This window comes from Podarcis vaucheri, assembly GCF_965113315.1.
Source record: "Podarcis vaucheri genome assembly, chromosome: 4".
NCBI lineage: Eukaryota > Metazoa > Chordata > Lepidosauria > Squamata > Lacertidae > Podarcis > Podarcis vaucheri.
Window position 1 is genome coordinate 48,015,358 of NC_138762.1, and position 16,892 is coordinate 48,032,249.

The 16,892-nt window shown below is 43.0% G+C and overlaps 2 protein-coding genes across 5 annotated transcripts; one reads left to right on the plus strand and one right to left on the minus strand.

The window, feature by feature from the left end:
- Positions 1-16,892, plus strand: part of LOC309531354 (uncharacterized protein) — a 271,658-nt gene that overhangs the window by 144,038 nt on the left and 110,728 nt on the right.
- LOC309531324 (uncharacterized protein) lies at positions 2,519-4,755 on the minus strand. Of its 5 annotated transcripts, none has more exons than XM_082220753.1 (3): positions 4,160-4,755; positions 3,848-3,928; positions 2,519-3,811 (listed from the first exon to the last, which is right to left on the minus strand). In XM_082220753.1, exons 1-3 carry the CDS (start codon positions 4,727-4,729, stop codon positions 3,083-3,085), a joined length of 1,380 nt encoding a protein of 459 aa, XP_082076879.1. In that variant the 5' UTR covers positions 4,730-4,755; the 3' UTR covers positions 2,519-3,082. The 5 variants fall into 5 exon arrangements, with proteins under 5 accessions (XP_082076879.1, XP_082076883.1, XP_082076882.1 ...); XM_082220757.1 differs by having other exon boundaries at positions 2,519-3,919; positions 4,262-4,423; positions 4,710-4,751; XM_082220756.1 differs by having other exon boundaries at positions 2,519-3,919; positions 4,298-4,755.

A 16,892-nucleotide genomic window follows, 5' to 3' on the forward strand; every position in this document is an offset into this window, starting at 1 on the left:
GGGTGCAAATCATCTGCACCTGCTTTCAGCTACTCATCAGACAAGTACAAGTGTGGTGCTCAACTAGTTGACTACCCAAGTGCACAAAGATTCTACACTTGTTGATTAAATGTGTGAACACTCCTAATGAGATAAAGGGGTGCCATCTAAACCCCATTTTACTCATGAGCTTCCCAGAGGCTTCTGGTTTTTGCTGGATTAGTTGGCTCTTTGGTCCTACCTAGCAGGGCATTTGTTCAACTTTGAACTCGTCAGTCAAGTACAATTTGTCTTTCTGGCCAGACTGGATTAAAAGTGCCAAAGTACATTTTTGATTACTTGGTGCTATCATAAAAACTGAATCATGTGATGACATGCTGGAAATCATCACACAACTCATAAAACCAGATGAGAACATTTATCAAGGGAACTGTACATCCTCTTGCAAGTTAAACCTTAAAATGCACTAGATTGTTACTAAATACAAAGATGTTAACAACACAGTATTATGAATGCAAAGGGAGCACATTCTTATATTACTAATATGGTACATTTATTATTTCAAGGCAATTCATCTTTGTTTTCTGTACGTTCCAAAGCTGTAAATAGCTGGCAGCCTACACATGATACAGAAGTTCCATACTAACAAATATTATCTGATGTGTATGTATATTTATATACTCAAGTGAAGCTCTTGCTGCTGGCTTTAGAGTCAATTGGGGTTTTGTATGAACTGGGATTAGGAGCTGTAAAACAGATATTCAGATTCATCTTGCATAATGAACTCAGCTACAGGCAATGAGTTGGGAAACAGACTTTGATGGCTGAGTCAATATCTGTCCTTGGGCAAGCCAGTCGTCAATTATTTAAGAATTATTAAGTTAAGAAGTTCTTTGGAGCTGTTATAATAATTGTGCATTCATGAATCAAACACAACAGAAGCAAATATACAGCCCAAACCTAACCATGTTTACTATGTAATAAGTCTCACTGATTACAATAGGTCTTTTTTTCCTGTGCAGGCGTGCTAAGGATCACACCCTAAAGCAGTGGTGGCCAAACTTGGCCCTTCAGCTGTTTTGGGACTACAATTCCCATCATCCCTAACCACTGGTCCTGTTAGCTAAGGATGATGGGAGTTATAGTCCAAAAACAGCTGGAGGGCCAAGTCTGGCCACCACTGCCCTAAAGCAACCAATTCCTTATCAAGAACTATGACAGAAATGTGTAATTGGTTTTGGTATTGGTATAGTAGAACTTCAGCTTATTTGCATTGCTAGGTTCCATGAAATTAATAGAATTTGTCTCTTATATGACCATAGTGCTTTTCATTTCTTTGTTGTTGGGCATACTGTTTTCCGTAATAAAGAACCATTGTGACTCTGTAGTGATGATGCTGATGATGTTAGGAACATAGGAACCTGCCTTATACTAAGTCAGACGATTGTTCTAACTAGCACAGTATTGTTGACACGGAGTGAAAGCAGCTGTCTTGGGTTTTAGGCAGCCTTACCATTGCCAATATTTCCTGGAGATGCTGGGGATTGAATTTTTGCACACAAAAATAGATTCTCCACCACTGTCCTACAATCCTGGAATTCCTGATCCTGTGGTTGAGAGCAGTGGTGGACCTTGGGGTCTCACATTTCAGCAGTGCCCTGTGTGATGCCAACCCTTCTCCTGCACACACATCTTGCCTTCCATTCTAGAACATAGTTGTGGCGCCCCCTGCAGCCCCCCAGGCTCTACACTCCGTGCAACTGAACCAGTCGTGCTCCCCTTAATTTGCCTCTGCTGAGAAGGTTGAACTAAAAAATAGCAGAGCATCAAACACAGAAATTTATGCTCTAACATTGATCTTACCTAATGTTCATTTTCTTTTTTCATTTGCAAACATCTAAAAGTGAAACCAGTCTGCATGAAAGTCAGTAGAATATGAAACTTTTGCATACTACTGAGTGTTTGATTCGACCTGGGAGAAGATCTCAAGGCCCAGTTTTGCTGTAACTGGAGAAGGTGTGGGGAATTTCTGCTAGGGATTCCAAATCATCTTCAGCCTCACATCAGCCCTGCAATATTAACAGAAATACTAAAAGAACTGCAGGACAGGGCTTGCTGTAGACTAGTCTCTCTTAATATAGCCTTTCAACCAGCAGTAGGGATACTAATAATAAAATCACTGCAGAGGTGTTGTACGCTATTTTCTCAGCCAAAACTATAATGTTGGGATAACATTGCAGGGTTCTCGTATTCTGTCAGTTTGACCCCCAACCTGCAATAGGGTCTAGCACTAGGGTTGTTGTAGTCACCAGGTACATGGCCTGCACTTTTGAGCATGAACTACACAATAGAATTGTCACAGACACTGTCACCCATAAGCAACTGCCTTTTCCAGCGTGCAACATGGAAAATTTGCTTTGGAATTTGCATTAATGGGTTTACTAAATGAGAACTGAGTTAGAAACAGCAGGAACTCCTCCTTTCATTATTTTTTTGGGTGTGAATATTGTGTGAATAATAATAATAATAATAATAATAATAATAATAGTAGTAGTAGTATTCCGCACATCTGACTGGGTTGCCCCAGTCACTCTGGGCAAATTTCAACAAATATAAAAACATAATAAAACATTAAATCTTATTAAGCTTCCCTATACAGGACTGCCTTAAGATGTCTTCTAAAGGTAATATAGGTTATATGGTTATTCATCTCCTTGACATCTGATGGGAGGGTGTTCCACAGGGTGGGCGCCACTACTAAGAAGGCTCTCTGCCTGGTTGCCTGTAGCTTCACTTCTGTCAGTGAGGGAACCACAAAAAGGCCCTCAGTGCTGGATCTCAGTGTCTGGACAATGATGGGAGTGGAGACGCTCCTTCAGATATACAGGGCCGATGCTATTTAAGGCTTTAAAGGTCAGCACTGAATTGTCCCTCAGGAGAGAGACTCCATCAGGCAAGGCCTCCTTCCACCTGCCTTGCCCCACCCTCCAGCCCAAGGAGTCCTCATAAGGGAGCTGTGCCTGGAGGAAGAACTGTGAGGGGAGAGACTCCATCAGCGTGGAAACCGCCAAGAGTATTGTAAGATAGAAAGGTGGTATACAAATTAAAAATGATGATGATGATGAGCCTCTACCACCTGCACCTCTGCCGCTGCCACTTGTGCCTCCGCCATCTCAGCCTCTACCACCTGCGCCTCTGCCGCTGCCGATGGTACCTCTGCCGCCTGAATCTCTACCACCTGGGTCTCTGCCGCTGGTGTCTCCGCCGCCTGAGCCTCTACCACCTGCACTTCTGCCACTGCCGATGGTGCCTCGGCCGCCTGAATCTCTACCACCTGCGCTTCTGCTGCTGGTGCCTCTGCCGCTTCCGCCGTGTAAGCCTCTACCACTTGTGCCTCTGACGCTGCCGCTGGTGCCTCTACCGCCTGAATCTCTACCACCTGAGTCTCTGCCGCTGGTGCCTCCGCCGCCTGAGCCTGTGCCGCTGACGCTGGTGTCTCCATCACCTGAGCCTCTACCACCTGCACTTCTGCCACTGCCGATGGTGCCTCGGCCGCCTGAATCTCTACCACCTGCGCTTCTGCTGCTGGTGCCTCTGCCGCTTCCGCCGTGTAAGCCTCTACCACTTGTGCCTCTGCCGCTGCCGCTGGTGCCTCTACCGCCTGAATCTCTACCACCTGAGTCTCTGCCGCTGGTGCCTCCGCCGCCTGAGCCTGTGCCGCTGACGCTGGTGTCTCCATCACCTGAGCCTCTACCACCTGCGCCACTGCCGATGGTGCCTCGGCCGCCTGAATCTCTACCACCTGAGTCTCTGCCGCTGGTGCCTCCGCCGCCTGAGCCTGTGCCGCTGACGCTGGTATCTCCATCACCTGAGCCTCTACCACCTGCACCTCTGCTGCTGCCACTGGTGCTTCTGCCGCCTGAATCTCTACCACCTGCGCCTCTGCTGCCTGAATCTCTACCACCTGGGTCTCTGCCGCTGGTGTCTCCGCCGCCTGAGCCTGTGCCGCTGACTCTGGTGTCTCCATCACCTGAGCCTCTACCACCTGCGCCACTGCCGATGGTGCCTCGGCCGCCTGAATCTCTACCACCTGGGTCTCTGCCGCTGGTGTCTCCGCCGCCTGAGCCTGTGCCGCTGACTCTGGTGTCTCCATCACCTGAGCCTCTACCACCTGCGCCACTGCCGATGGTGCCTCGGCCGCCTGAATCTCTACCACATGCGCCTCTGCCACTGGTGCCTCTGCCGCTGCCACTTCCACTGTGTAAGCCTCTACCACCTGCACCTCTGCCGCTGCCGCTGGTGCCTCTGCCGCCTGAACCTCTGCTGCTGCTGCTTCCGCCGTGTAAGCCTCTATCACCTGTGCCTCTGCCGCTGCCGCTGGTGCCTCTGCCGCCTGAATCTCTACCACCTGCGTCTCTGCCGCTGGTGCCTCCACCGCCTGAGCCTCTGCCACTGTCGCTGGTGTCTCCATCACCTGACCCTCGACCACCTGCGCCTCTGCTGCTGCCAATGGTGCCTCTGCCGCGTAAGCCTCTACCACCTGCACCTCTGCCGCTGCCGATGGTGCCTCTGCCGCCTGAATCTCTACCACCTGCGTCTCTGCCACTGGTGCCTCCGCCTCCTGAGCTGTGAGGGGAGAGACTCCATCAGGCAAGGCCTGCTTCCACCTGCCTTGCCCCACCCTCCGGCCCTGGGTAGCCTCATAAGGAAGCTGTGCCTGCAGGAAGAACTGTGAGGGGAGAGACTCCATCAGGCAAGGCCTCCTTCCACCTGCCTTGCTCTGCTTCTCAATGTGTATTGTATTGTTTTATGTACTGTGGCTTGCCGTTTTATTGCATATAGTTTTGATATTATTGTAACTGTTGAGTGGATTTCTGTTTAACTTTTATATGTTGATATTATTTTATAATCTTCTAATTATTATTGAATGTTACATTTTTGATGTAGGTTGCCTATTTTAAAGTTATGTTTTATGATCACATTTTTGTATTGCATTAGATTGTTATAAGATGTACATTTTTTGTTTCTTCAGCGCTTAAACCGCCTTTTGTAAGTATTGTATTGTAAGTATTGTAAGATAGAAAGGTGGTATACAAATTAAAAATGATTATGATGATGATACTGGGAGCCAATGTAGGTCTTTCAAGACTGGTGTTATAGGGTTCCAGCCACTGCTCCCAGTCACCACTCTAGCTGCTGCATTCTGGATTTTTTGTAAACTCCAATTCACCTTCAAAGGTAGCTCCATATAGAGCGCATGAATCTGACCTCTGGAAGTTTGTAAATAAAAGCCATGTAAACTTATCAAACTATGTTCATTTCAAAAAGGGGTTAGAAAGGGGAAGTGGCTCAGGACAGTATGTTTAAAAGCTCTAACAGCCTATATGCCCACCTTGACTTTGCTGTATGTTTTGTGATTCTTTGAAAACTTCTGCTGAGGCTGTCTCTGGGGCTCTGGCAGGGTCCTAGAACACTCCAGCTTCCTTTCCAAAGCTAGGAAAGCACCAACGAGGTTTTGGTGAGGAGCTGGGAGGTCTATATATATCTAGGTTTAAATGCTTTGTTCTTGATTAGAGTTGCTGTTCAGATCTCCTTTAAAAAAACAAAGCAAATAATTCATTTTTATATAATTATGCAAAGCCAGAAATGAGAAACAAAGCACCAAGGAGAAAATAGGCTTTCAAAAATCTCAAGTGTTTTGCTACAAACACTGGGAGAGAGAGGTGTTAGTGCTAGAGCATGTGTAGTAAACATGTCTTTTTGTCTTGCTTTGTTTTACACTCACAAAATTTTGAACACAGCCTTGTCCTTCCAATGAAATAATTTGCATTTGGGACCTATTCCCCCCCCCCCTGCGTACAAAGTAAAGAGTTGAAATGGGAGTAACTACAATGCATTGCTAATAAATGCACCAGACCTATGTGCTGCTTTATATGCCACATTTTCTACTTGAGTACAAGATACTGTCAGATGTGAATAGCATATTCATTTGCCAGTTTTTGTTCAAAATGCTCACAGTTGGTTGCCAGTACTTTCCCTCTGCAACTCACAAATATTTGGAAGAGGAAATCAACAAATACACTCCAGCAATAGTGACACCATCCTTGTGTATTTTGGACACAAGTACATAGAATAATAGAATATGCAAATCTGAAGAGCATCCCCTCAATTCCTTCATCCATGTCATTCATAAATACATTGAACAACAATGGTTTCAGGACAGAACTCTGCAGCACCCCACTTTTTTCCAGCATAACAAGGAACCATTAGGGAGCACTCTTCAGGTTCGGTCAGTCAACCAGCTACATATCCACCAAACAGTTACCTCATTAAGCCCACATTTTGCCAACGTTTTCACAATACCATGGGGGAGTTTGTCAAAAACCAGAGCTGTCTTTCCCTTTGGTCTTAGTGGTTCATTGTGCCAGGGCACCAGCCTCTCAGGGGCGCCCTAGAGAGTGGGGGAGCTGCTTGGCTTTGCCAGCAGCTTCCCCTTTCCCTGCACGCATGCCAGCTGCACCCCGCCAACTATATGGCTGGCGGGTGTGCAGCTTCCTTCCCAAGCCTCCACAGGAGGAGAGCGATCCCCGCAGAGGCTTAGGAAGGAAGTTGCACTTCCCTCCCAAGCCTCTGCATCTGCTAAAGATGGCCCTGCTCCCAGTTGTTGTCCTCCTGCTGCTTCCTGGTGAAATTTGGCTTGCAGCCTTCCCGGGCTGCCTTCTCAGGTGCCCCAACTCCGGAGAGCCTGTCCACCAGCATGTTTTCCTGCTTGATTGCTGCCACCATGCCGGGGATAGGGGCGGTGGGAGAAGGAGGACATTTTCCACAGCCCCCTCCCTTGTTTTGGAGTGGCCGGGGGGCGCTGGAGGGATCTTTGCACCACGGTGCCAGATATGCTTAAGACGGCCATGTCAAAAGCCTTAATGAAATCAAAATAAAATATTTCCTTCCAGTAGCACCTTAAAGACCAACTAAGTTAGTTCTTGGTATGAGCTTTCATGTGCATGCACACTTCTTCAGATACACTGAAACAGAAGTTGCCAGATCCTTCTATATAGTGAGAAGGTGGGGAGGGGTATTACTCAGAAGGGTGGTGGAAATGGGAGATTGGCAGATAGCTGAGATGAGCCTGTTGACGACTCTTAACGACTGTAGTAGGTCTTACAGGAAAAGGCAAGGGGTGAGGAGGTGAGAAATGGCTTAGTCATGTATAATGGGATATCATTATCAGTTGGTCTTTAAGGTGCTACTGGAAGGAATTTTTTTATTTTGACTATGACAGACCAACACGGCTACCTATCTGTTAATGAAATCAAGACACACTATGTCCACAGCATTCCTCTGATCCACCATGCTTGTAACTCTATTTAAAACAGAAATGAGATTCCTCTAGCATGGCTTGTTTTTAGTTATCATAGACCAACAGTTGATTATCTGCTCCTAGGACCTGTCCCGGTATTGTCAAGCTGACTGGTCAGTAGTTACCTAGGTCTTCCTTTTCCCCCTGTTTGAATATGGGGAAAATGTTTTCCTGCCTCCAGTCTGCAGCGACCTTATCCATTCTCCAAAAAATTTCAAAGATTATAGACAGAGGCTCTGAGATTACATCCACAATGTCCTCCAGTACCCTTGGGTGCAGCTCATCAGGCCCTGGGGATTTGAATTCATTTAAAGTAGCTAGGTTTTCCCTTCCCACCTATTTTCCTATCTGCAGCTCCCTCCTTGCATTACTGTATTTATTATGTTATCACCAGGTTGGACACTGCTTTCTTTTTGGGTGAAGACAGAGGCAAAGTAGGCCTTATCTCTGTAATCAAATAGCATTTATCCATCTTCTCAATGTAGAAGACCCACAGACCATAAAACTTAAGCATTAGACTTAAGCATGTTGGTTATATGAGGCTAGTTATCTCACATGTCCTGTATTCTATTTTCTACGCCTAGGTGGAATCTACACACATATAAAAAATGTTCTGAAAATGCTTTCTTTCTTTCTTTTTTTAGAAAAAAGGTTTTTTCAAATGGTTTTTAAAAATACATTGAATTTTCCATAAGGCTCACCATCGCCGTCTAGTGCCACATTTTTTATCACACTTAAAACACATTTAAAATGTTTTATTTGCAGCTGTATTGTTGAGTTTCTACTTTCCTTATGCTGCACAGGTTCATCACCTGCACTTTTTGTGCCCAACCCTGACTCTGAAGTCTCTATTTCTGTTTCTTCCTGTTCACTCTAAGTGTGAGGGCTTTTCCTTCAAATCCCTTTTCTCCTCTCACCTTTTTCTTGAAGCTGCTTTAAAGGGCACCACCCTCTTATCTCTGTTCCCCAAAGCTGCTCACTTTATAAGTGTCCTGACAGTTCTCCTTCTCTTTACCTCCTTGCTTCTCTCAGCTTCCTGGTTCCATTTCAAGTCCATACCTTCCTCCTGGCATTTCTGCTCTATCTCTGCATGCTGAGGGGAGAGGTAGGCCTTCCATCCTGACCTTGTTTATTGTCGGGGGGGGAGGGGCTCCTGCAAAGATTGCTGCCTCCTCACACTTCTTTCCTTTTCTTTGAATAGGTTCCTACTTCCTTCTAGCAGTTTAAATTGTATCACTTCTCACACAATTGCTGCATTTCTGGACTCTTCTTGGTGGCGAGACTGTGAATTCTGACTGGAGACATGTTTATAGAGGCTGTTGTGATGACCTCCTGCACTTCACCATTTACTATTACACCACAACTGGGAGAGCCCAGAGGGGAAGTATCCATTTCTGTTGATAGTTTGTTAGAAATTGACGCGAATAGCATCAATTTTCATCCACTGCACCTATCTTCTCTTTCTCCTGCCACATCAAAGAGCAGTTAAAGGGGAGGGGGCTATAGACCTGGCAGTACATACTCAAAAGTGCCCACAAAATGTCAATCATTTGCACAAATGATCAAGCTCCTTTTGAGCAAGCAGAGAAATGTTATGTATCTGTAGTTCCTAAATGCCTGTAGACATTTCCTATCCTGAATAAGTGAGTTCCCTGCAGGGATAGAATCTGAGACCAGTGTTCTGCAGTGAGGAGATAAGAATGTGAGACAGTTGGCAGTTTGAATTTGAAGAGAATCAGAGGGAGAGTGAAAGAAGCAATGAGAGCTGTGGGTTTGCTAAAGCATCCTGGCTTTCTTTGTAGGACCTAATGCAAAATTAACAGCTATGCTGGCTGCCATAGTCCAATGTGCACAAATGTTACAAACACTACAGTGGTACCTCGGGTTAAGAACTTAATTTGTTTTGGAGGTCTCTTCTTAACCTAAAACTGTTCTTAACCTGAAGCACCACTTTAGCTAATGGGTTCTCCTGCTGCCGCTGCGCTGCTGCTGCTGCTGCACAATTTCTGTTCTCATCCTGAAGCAAAGTTCTTAACCTGAGGTACTATTTCTGGGTTAGCAGAGTCTGTAACCTGAAGCGTATGTAACCTGAAGCGAATGTAACCCGAGGTACCACTGTACAACTCTCCAGAACTCCCTCATCTAAAACAATTTAAACTCCCTAGTGCTACCCCTGGATATTTTCCACCACATATACTTGAAGGAAAACTCAGTTCTTCAGTTAGTGAAAACCAGAAAATCATTTTAAACCCTGATTCTGTGAAGTGTCACATTTGACACTAATAATGTCTTGCAGTCTTAATTTTTCCTGGGGTATATCTACTTTTTCTGTATATCTGAATGCAAACCAATGCAGATTTTTCTTTGTATGATGCTTGGAGTCCATATATGAGCTGTAAGTTCAAGGCACAAATGTAATAAATGAGGCTGGAAAATATAACATACTTCATGGATATAAGAACAACCAGGCCCATTACTAGGTGCAAGCACTCTGGAACGTCATGCAAATAGGGATTTCCATGAGAATCAGTGAGGTTGCTGGCATGACTAAAGACTACAACACTTGAGCACGTAGAAATGTCTTCAGTGGAAGTGGTCGGATACTGAAAGTCAAGATTATGCTACGTACTTGACAGGCTCTAGAATGAAAGGGTTAGAGCTTGCACAATTTCCATTTAAATATCAGTAAATACACAGTACTGTTAGGTGGTCATCCTTTAGACTTCTTTTACACATCCTCTCTTTCTATGCAAATCGTGCTATAATTGATCATTTTGCATTTCAAATTATATTATCACACATTTTCTTTTTCTTGTTTGGTACTAAGGGCGAAGCAGCACATTCTGCTTAATGTGTAGCATACAGGCACATCTCCAGACTTTATTTAATTCATTACAGCTACAGGCAGGAGAATTTTGTATCTCGTCTGCCCTCTGGTACTATCAGTATGAAAATCAGGGTCACTGCACAGTTAGGACACTTAAGGAGATAGTTTCCATTGGTGTCTAGGCTTCCTATCCAAGTTGGAGGGGCGAGCAGGTCAATCCTGATTGTGGATGGGGGTGGGAAAGGGATAAACCTTCTCTCCCCATGGGCTGCAGGCCAGATAACAATCTGGCTGTAGGTCAGAAAACATTCACCTTTTCACATCTGTAATTAAAGAAAATGTGGAGACATAGCTGCATACTGTGCATTAAGCTTAATAGCATGAAGATTGGCCCCGGCAGGTCATTATTTTGGAAGAGCAACTACTACATATCTCCATTTCAAATTTGATTTGATTTTGTTTTATTTACAATGGGCTTGTTTTATTTGCAATGACTGTCCCCTTGTTACAAATCATCAGGAACTGGCATATAGTGTTGTCCATATCATCATTTTCTCTTGCATTTTCTTCCGTTCTGTGTGCCCAAAATTCTGCTGTAAAATCTATACTGCTACAAAAGTATGGAGTTTCCCCATCTTTGACTACACTGATATAGTGGTTTGGGGCTTGTGCTGAAGCAACAGAGTACTTGTGAATGAGGAAAGCCCCTTTTCATTATGCTGATGTGTGATTTTGCTTTGGATTAAGTAAATTTTGGCAATCAAAAATATTCCCAAAAAGAAGTGAAATTAGACAAGATCAATACCAGCATTTGAATGGTGCACGAGGATAAATTTTTTTAAAAGGAATTTGGTGTAGCCATGTGCTTTCAAGAAACTATTTTTTTAAATCCTTCAATCCTGTCAGTGTTGGGTTGGGCCCTTAGCATGCTACAAGGGCTTTGAGGTTTCCTGCTTGGCAGGGGGTTGGACTCGATGGCCCTTGTGGTCTCTTCCAACTCTATGATTCTATGATTCTATGATTCTAGGTTGGTCACCAAGCTTTCTGCACTTTGTGTTGGAGATAATGCAATACAAGAAACCCAGGACCAAACTACGCAAGACACATAGGGTTGTATCCAGCTAAATCATTGTGCACATGGAACAATTTATGCAAGTGTAATGGAACTTCCTGGCGTGCTCTGGTCCATGGGGTCACGAAGAGTCGGACACGAATAAACGACTAAACAACAACAATGGAACTTCCTTTTCCTTCATCTGCTTTGGGGCTCCTCTAGCCCTTTGGAACAGATTTGAGGGTGAGCAGGGAGGTTGGGGAAATGGAAGGGAAGTTCTGTTTCATTTTCGGAGGTTCTCCTGCGCATGCAGTGACTTAGTTGGATACAACTTGTAGTGTCCTGATTGGGGAACTGCGGCAGGAGGGTTATTTACTGAAATGTAGCAGAGACATCACCTTGCCAACAAAGGTCTGTATAGTTAAAGCTATGGTTTTCCCAGTAGTGATGTATGGAAGTGAGAGCTGGACCATAAAGAAGGCTGATTGCCGAAGAATTGATGCTTTTGAATTATGGTGCTGGAGGAGACTCTTTGAGAGTCCCATGGACTGCAAGAAGATCAAACCTATCCATTCTTAAGGAAATCAGCCCTGAGTACTCACTGGAAGGACAGATCCTGAAGCTGAGGCTCCAATACTTTGGCTACATCATGAGAAGACTCCCTGGAAAAGACCCTGGTGTTGTGAATGATGCAGGGCACAAGGAGAAGGGGACGACAGAGGATGAGATGGTTGGACAGTGTTCTCGAAACTACCAGCATGAGTTTGACCGAACTGTGGGAGGCAGTGGAAGACAGGAGTGTCTGCTGTGCTCTGGTCCATGGGGTCACAAAGAGTCGGACACGACTAAATGACTAAACAACAACACAAGCCATTGGAAGCTCCGAATTTGATTGCAGCAGCAGCAGTGTGTGTGCGTGTTTAGGCTTTAGCTACTCTGTGTGTAAGTTTAGCTGTTCTGGGAGGCTTTTGAGACCTAAAGAGGAGGATACAAATATTCCAAATGAATGGATACATTCCCCCCAAGCAAAATCATACTCCCAGCTGCTTTTCTCCCAGCAGGAGAAAAGAGACATCTTGTTGAGTTGTGCCCTCTCACCATCAGAGCATGGAGTTCTAAGAAAGAGACAGATGAAATTATCTTACTGTATCCTCTTTCTGTGTGTTTTTAAGTGTTTTAGCCAGTACTATACGCACAGATGCTTGGTTAAATTATTTTAGTAGAAAATATTCTGCAGTCATTTTTCAATTTCTGTATCTTGAAGAAGGGAAGGGAGGAAATGTTCCTTCATTCACTTCCTACAGGATGAATTCATGCAAATATAATTATTCTTATCATCATCTTAGGGAAGGAAGTAGTGCGCAATACAAAAACAATATGTGATTAAGTATTCTAGTTTATCTCCTATATGGTCAGCTACATACTGCAGTGGCTAATTGTTCTTCCTTTTCTCCAATGTAGCAGTCTAGCACAAGAATACAACATTCTCACATAAACGTACCACGTTCCATATTTCCTTGTGGGTTTTGGATGAAGAAGTCCTTATACTTTTGAAATGGAAACAAAGCTCCACATTAGCAAACTTGCAAATGTTCTGAGTTTATCAGCTAATTTTACAGTGCTGGCAATTGTTTTTGTAGCATTCCTGTTATTAACAATAACAACCTCTGCACAGTGCACTTCCAGAGGTATTAATGAGTGGGGTTAATGGCCTGAAGCAAAACCAGCCACTCATGAATCCCCCAGAAATGCCCTGCATTTTGGTCATTATTGCTTCATTACAACATAAAACTAATCAGAAGCAATTACAGTATGTTGGAATCGTTCATCCAACATTAACCCCTTCAAGCTGGGAACCACTGTATCCTTCGCTGTTTAAGAGTCTAACGTAAGTAATTTTGAAACACTTGCCTCAAGTGCATTATGAGAGGCACTAATTAGCTACTGGTGATGCTGATACTGTATTTATGTAATATGTGGTATTTTTCTAACGAAAAGCTTTCCTATTTCTTACTTTAAAGGTACTATGCGCATTTGTGTGGATGATTATTTTCTATTGTTCTTAGGTGGCATACAATTGAAAAAAGTGCTGCATAATTTTCAGTGTAATGCATTAATATACTCAATATACTGGGATAAAGAGTTTTTTTAAAAAATAATAATAAATGGTTGACACAGTGGTATCAAAAAACCAAGAATACACAAGAAAGGGTATTATTTCCGTGCAAAACACAAATTAATTCAAAGCACAAATGATTCAGTGTGGTCCAGTCCCAACTAACAAAGGAGAAGGGATATTTACACAAAACAAAAGTAGAAGCCTGATGGCACATCAACAATATTTAGTTTATTGGGCTCAAAAGTTCCCAAGTGATGGTTCTTTCATCAGAGGAACTGTGGCTGGAACTCTTAAGAACACTTGCTAGAGAGTAAGCCCTATTTAAGTTCAATGGCATTTACTTCTGAGTAAATATGCAAATGTGTGCATTGTTCAGTCTGTGTTATTCATTGCAAGTATATCATCTGACAAAGAACCTCAATTCAAAAAGTGTTGCTTCCAATAAACTCCCAATAGATTGCACCTTGGAGGCTTCTGATGATGATCTTCATGTCTAGAACCACTTGTCAGAAATCAGCATAATAAGAATACTAAATGAGACAATTACTCTCTATAGAGAGAAACCCACTACCCATTTTTCTTATTCCTGGAATGGAAGATCTTTTCATAACTGGAATGAAAACTTTGGAGTCAACCCTGTAATTGTGGAATAGAAGAGTAGAACATATTAGGGATCAAAGGAGATTAAAGGCATGATCCTGTGAACCAGTTCACAAGACAGAAAACTGATGAGACAATTATTAACTGACAATTTCACCTGCTTCCTAAGCATTCGTGAGCCCTAGATTTTAATACATAATACAAAATGAAATTGTTTAGTGTTCCTGTCATGCAAATCCCATAGACGTGGTTGAGAATTATACAGAAGTGGTGCTTACTAAATTTTGGCAACAGCCGTGAAGCAGGGATGCTGATCTATTCAGATAACAATCTTTTGGCTGCTTTTTCCTAAACCGAAATCTAAAAATAGCATAATTATTTGAAAAGCATCATTTCCAGCGAATAGGGAAGACATGAAATCCCCAAAGCCATACTCTGTGCAGCCCCTATTCATTTCCATTCAGATTTTGATTGATTGTGCCCTTATTTTACTTTGCCTGCACAAAGGAAATTGTAGGGAGTCTGTTATTTCTCCTAATGGAAATAAGAGTGTCAAAGTTAGCAGCAGTAAAAATTTACTGCATGTGATTCTGTAAACTTATTACAGGTTTTCAAAGTCCCTTGGAGGGTGGTAGACAATTGCAGCCACTGTCAAAACCAACAGCTCCTTTTTGTTTGTCTACAGAGTGCTGACGTGTTCAGAGATTCAGTGAACAAACAACTTACTCTGTGAACAGCTGAAGCAAGCTGTGTCAACAAGCCAGAATATGAATTATTGCATTCTGCTGCTTCTATTAAAGCAAAAGGAGGGAGTGCATGATTACAGTCTAGAATATGTGCTTAGGAAAAGAGTAATGGTAGCTCTTCAACATTAGTTTTTGATAGAAAACATCTGTTTCTTTTTCTAATTCCTTAACAGACACTTGGAAATATGCCCCAATGGGATTACTCTGAACCAGGTCACTGATGCACTTCTTATGTAGTACCTGAACCTCTGAGAAATCTTTTTCTTTTTAACCCTCCATTTTTGAACACTGTGATGTTTATTCCAGAACTGTTGGTTCCAATCTCACAGCAAAGGAAGGAATTTTGTTTACTATATCATGATCACAATATCCCTTCTTTTTTGAAAAGCACTTTATCTCCCTTTTCAAAATAACTGAAATAATTTGCCCTGAATCTTGATGCTGGGAGCGAGTTGAGGATTCACAATGCACCAAAATGCATCAGTGTACCAATTTAAATACTTGAAGGCTGGGACAAACCCCATTAAGGACAAACCCCACCCTCTGATTTTCCTCAATTTTAGCCAAATTGTCTTCTCCCATTTTAAAAAAGCAATAAGGGGCTGTGCTTGCTTTGTTTGCTGCTGTCATTTCAACACTGCATTGATAATAAACTAACTTCAGCATGGGGAAAATGTTTCCATGACTTTCGTCCTTATTTTGAAGTCTAAGTTGCAATTTTAAGATTCACATTTGGTCTGCTGAGCCATTGAAAATTCTTGTCCTCACCGCATATACATAATAATTTGCCTATCTAGGAAGGCCACATAAAATGTTTTATCTGTTGTGGTTAACACAGCAGGATGTCTACTGCACCACTAAGGACCAATTCTCACTATCGGTTTTGTTTTTCCTTTTCTTATGATGCCTTCTTGGATGAAAGTGTGCTATAAGAATAGGGAAGGACATACCATTCTAAGATTCCTAAGCATTAAAACTCTAGAGACCATTTAGAAACTGCTGGTGTGCCATTCCCATTTTTTGATACCATTAATTGGCCTGCTTCAAACATTACTATAGCTTGTGCTTCTGGCAGCTACTTACTCTATTGTCATAGATATGTTTTAGGTTTTGTACAACCAAAGGATATGGATCAAATTCTTGGACTATGACATCTAACTGTTCATTCCTTGACTCATCCTGCCTGATAAAGGTACACTTTGATTAAAAACACACCCTGGATTCTAGGAACAGCCAGAGTAGTGGGGTGGAACCGCAAACACACATTCCTAACCCCAGCATTGCTGCAGCCTGCCTGGTTGGGGCTGGAGTGGACAGCTGGAGGCTGCACAGCTATCCCACTGGAGCCAATCTGCTGCTTTCAGTTTGATAAGATAAAGTTGTCTATTGAGTATTAAATTTAATAAATAGAGGCAGACCTGGTCACAGTCCTCTAAGCCTGATATCAAGACTGAATTACTGTAATATTCAGCCAGTACAAAATGCAGTGGCAAAAATTCTGACCGGAACCAGGTATTTGCATCAGAAAACTAGTGTAGAATCTTGATATCTAATTGTATTTTTCTTTCTATGTAACAATGCATGTCTACTCTGGTTAGCTGGGGATGCCCTCTTTCTTTCTATGTAACAATGCATGTCTACTCTGGTTAGCTGGGGATGCCCTCCTGTACAGCCATCCTTCATCAGAGTTGTGTTTAGTGGGGAACAGATGAAAGGTTATTTTTAGTGTAGTACCCTAGGAGATCAATGTGGCTGCATCCCTAATGATGTTCTGATCCCTTCTGAAAACATATTTGGCAATCTGGCTTCTGTCTGCCTGCTGTTTGAACTCACTCTGCTGGGCTTTGTCTTCGTGTTTAATCTACTGTTATTTTGTGGTTTTATACAGTTTTTATTGTTCTTTTGCTTTTAATCGTTAATGCTGACCCATTGTAGGCATTAGTCAAGAAGAGGAAAGGCGGGGCCTACATTTTAAAATAAAACAAACAAACAAACAAAAGATATAATAAAACGAATGGTCCACAATATTAGAATGTGTGAGAATCTTTTCTGTTGAAGTGTACCCAAAATTAGCTTGCACAGTGTGCCAGTAGCAGCAGGGTCAGCATTGATGATGTTCTGTTGAAAGTTTGCCTTGACATCCCCTCCTGATGCTTGTACACACACTAAGAGCAACTGCACAAGGGGAATTCTCTAGATCTTTGAAT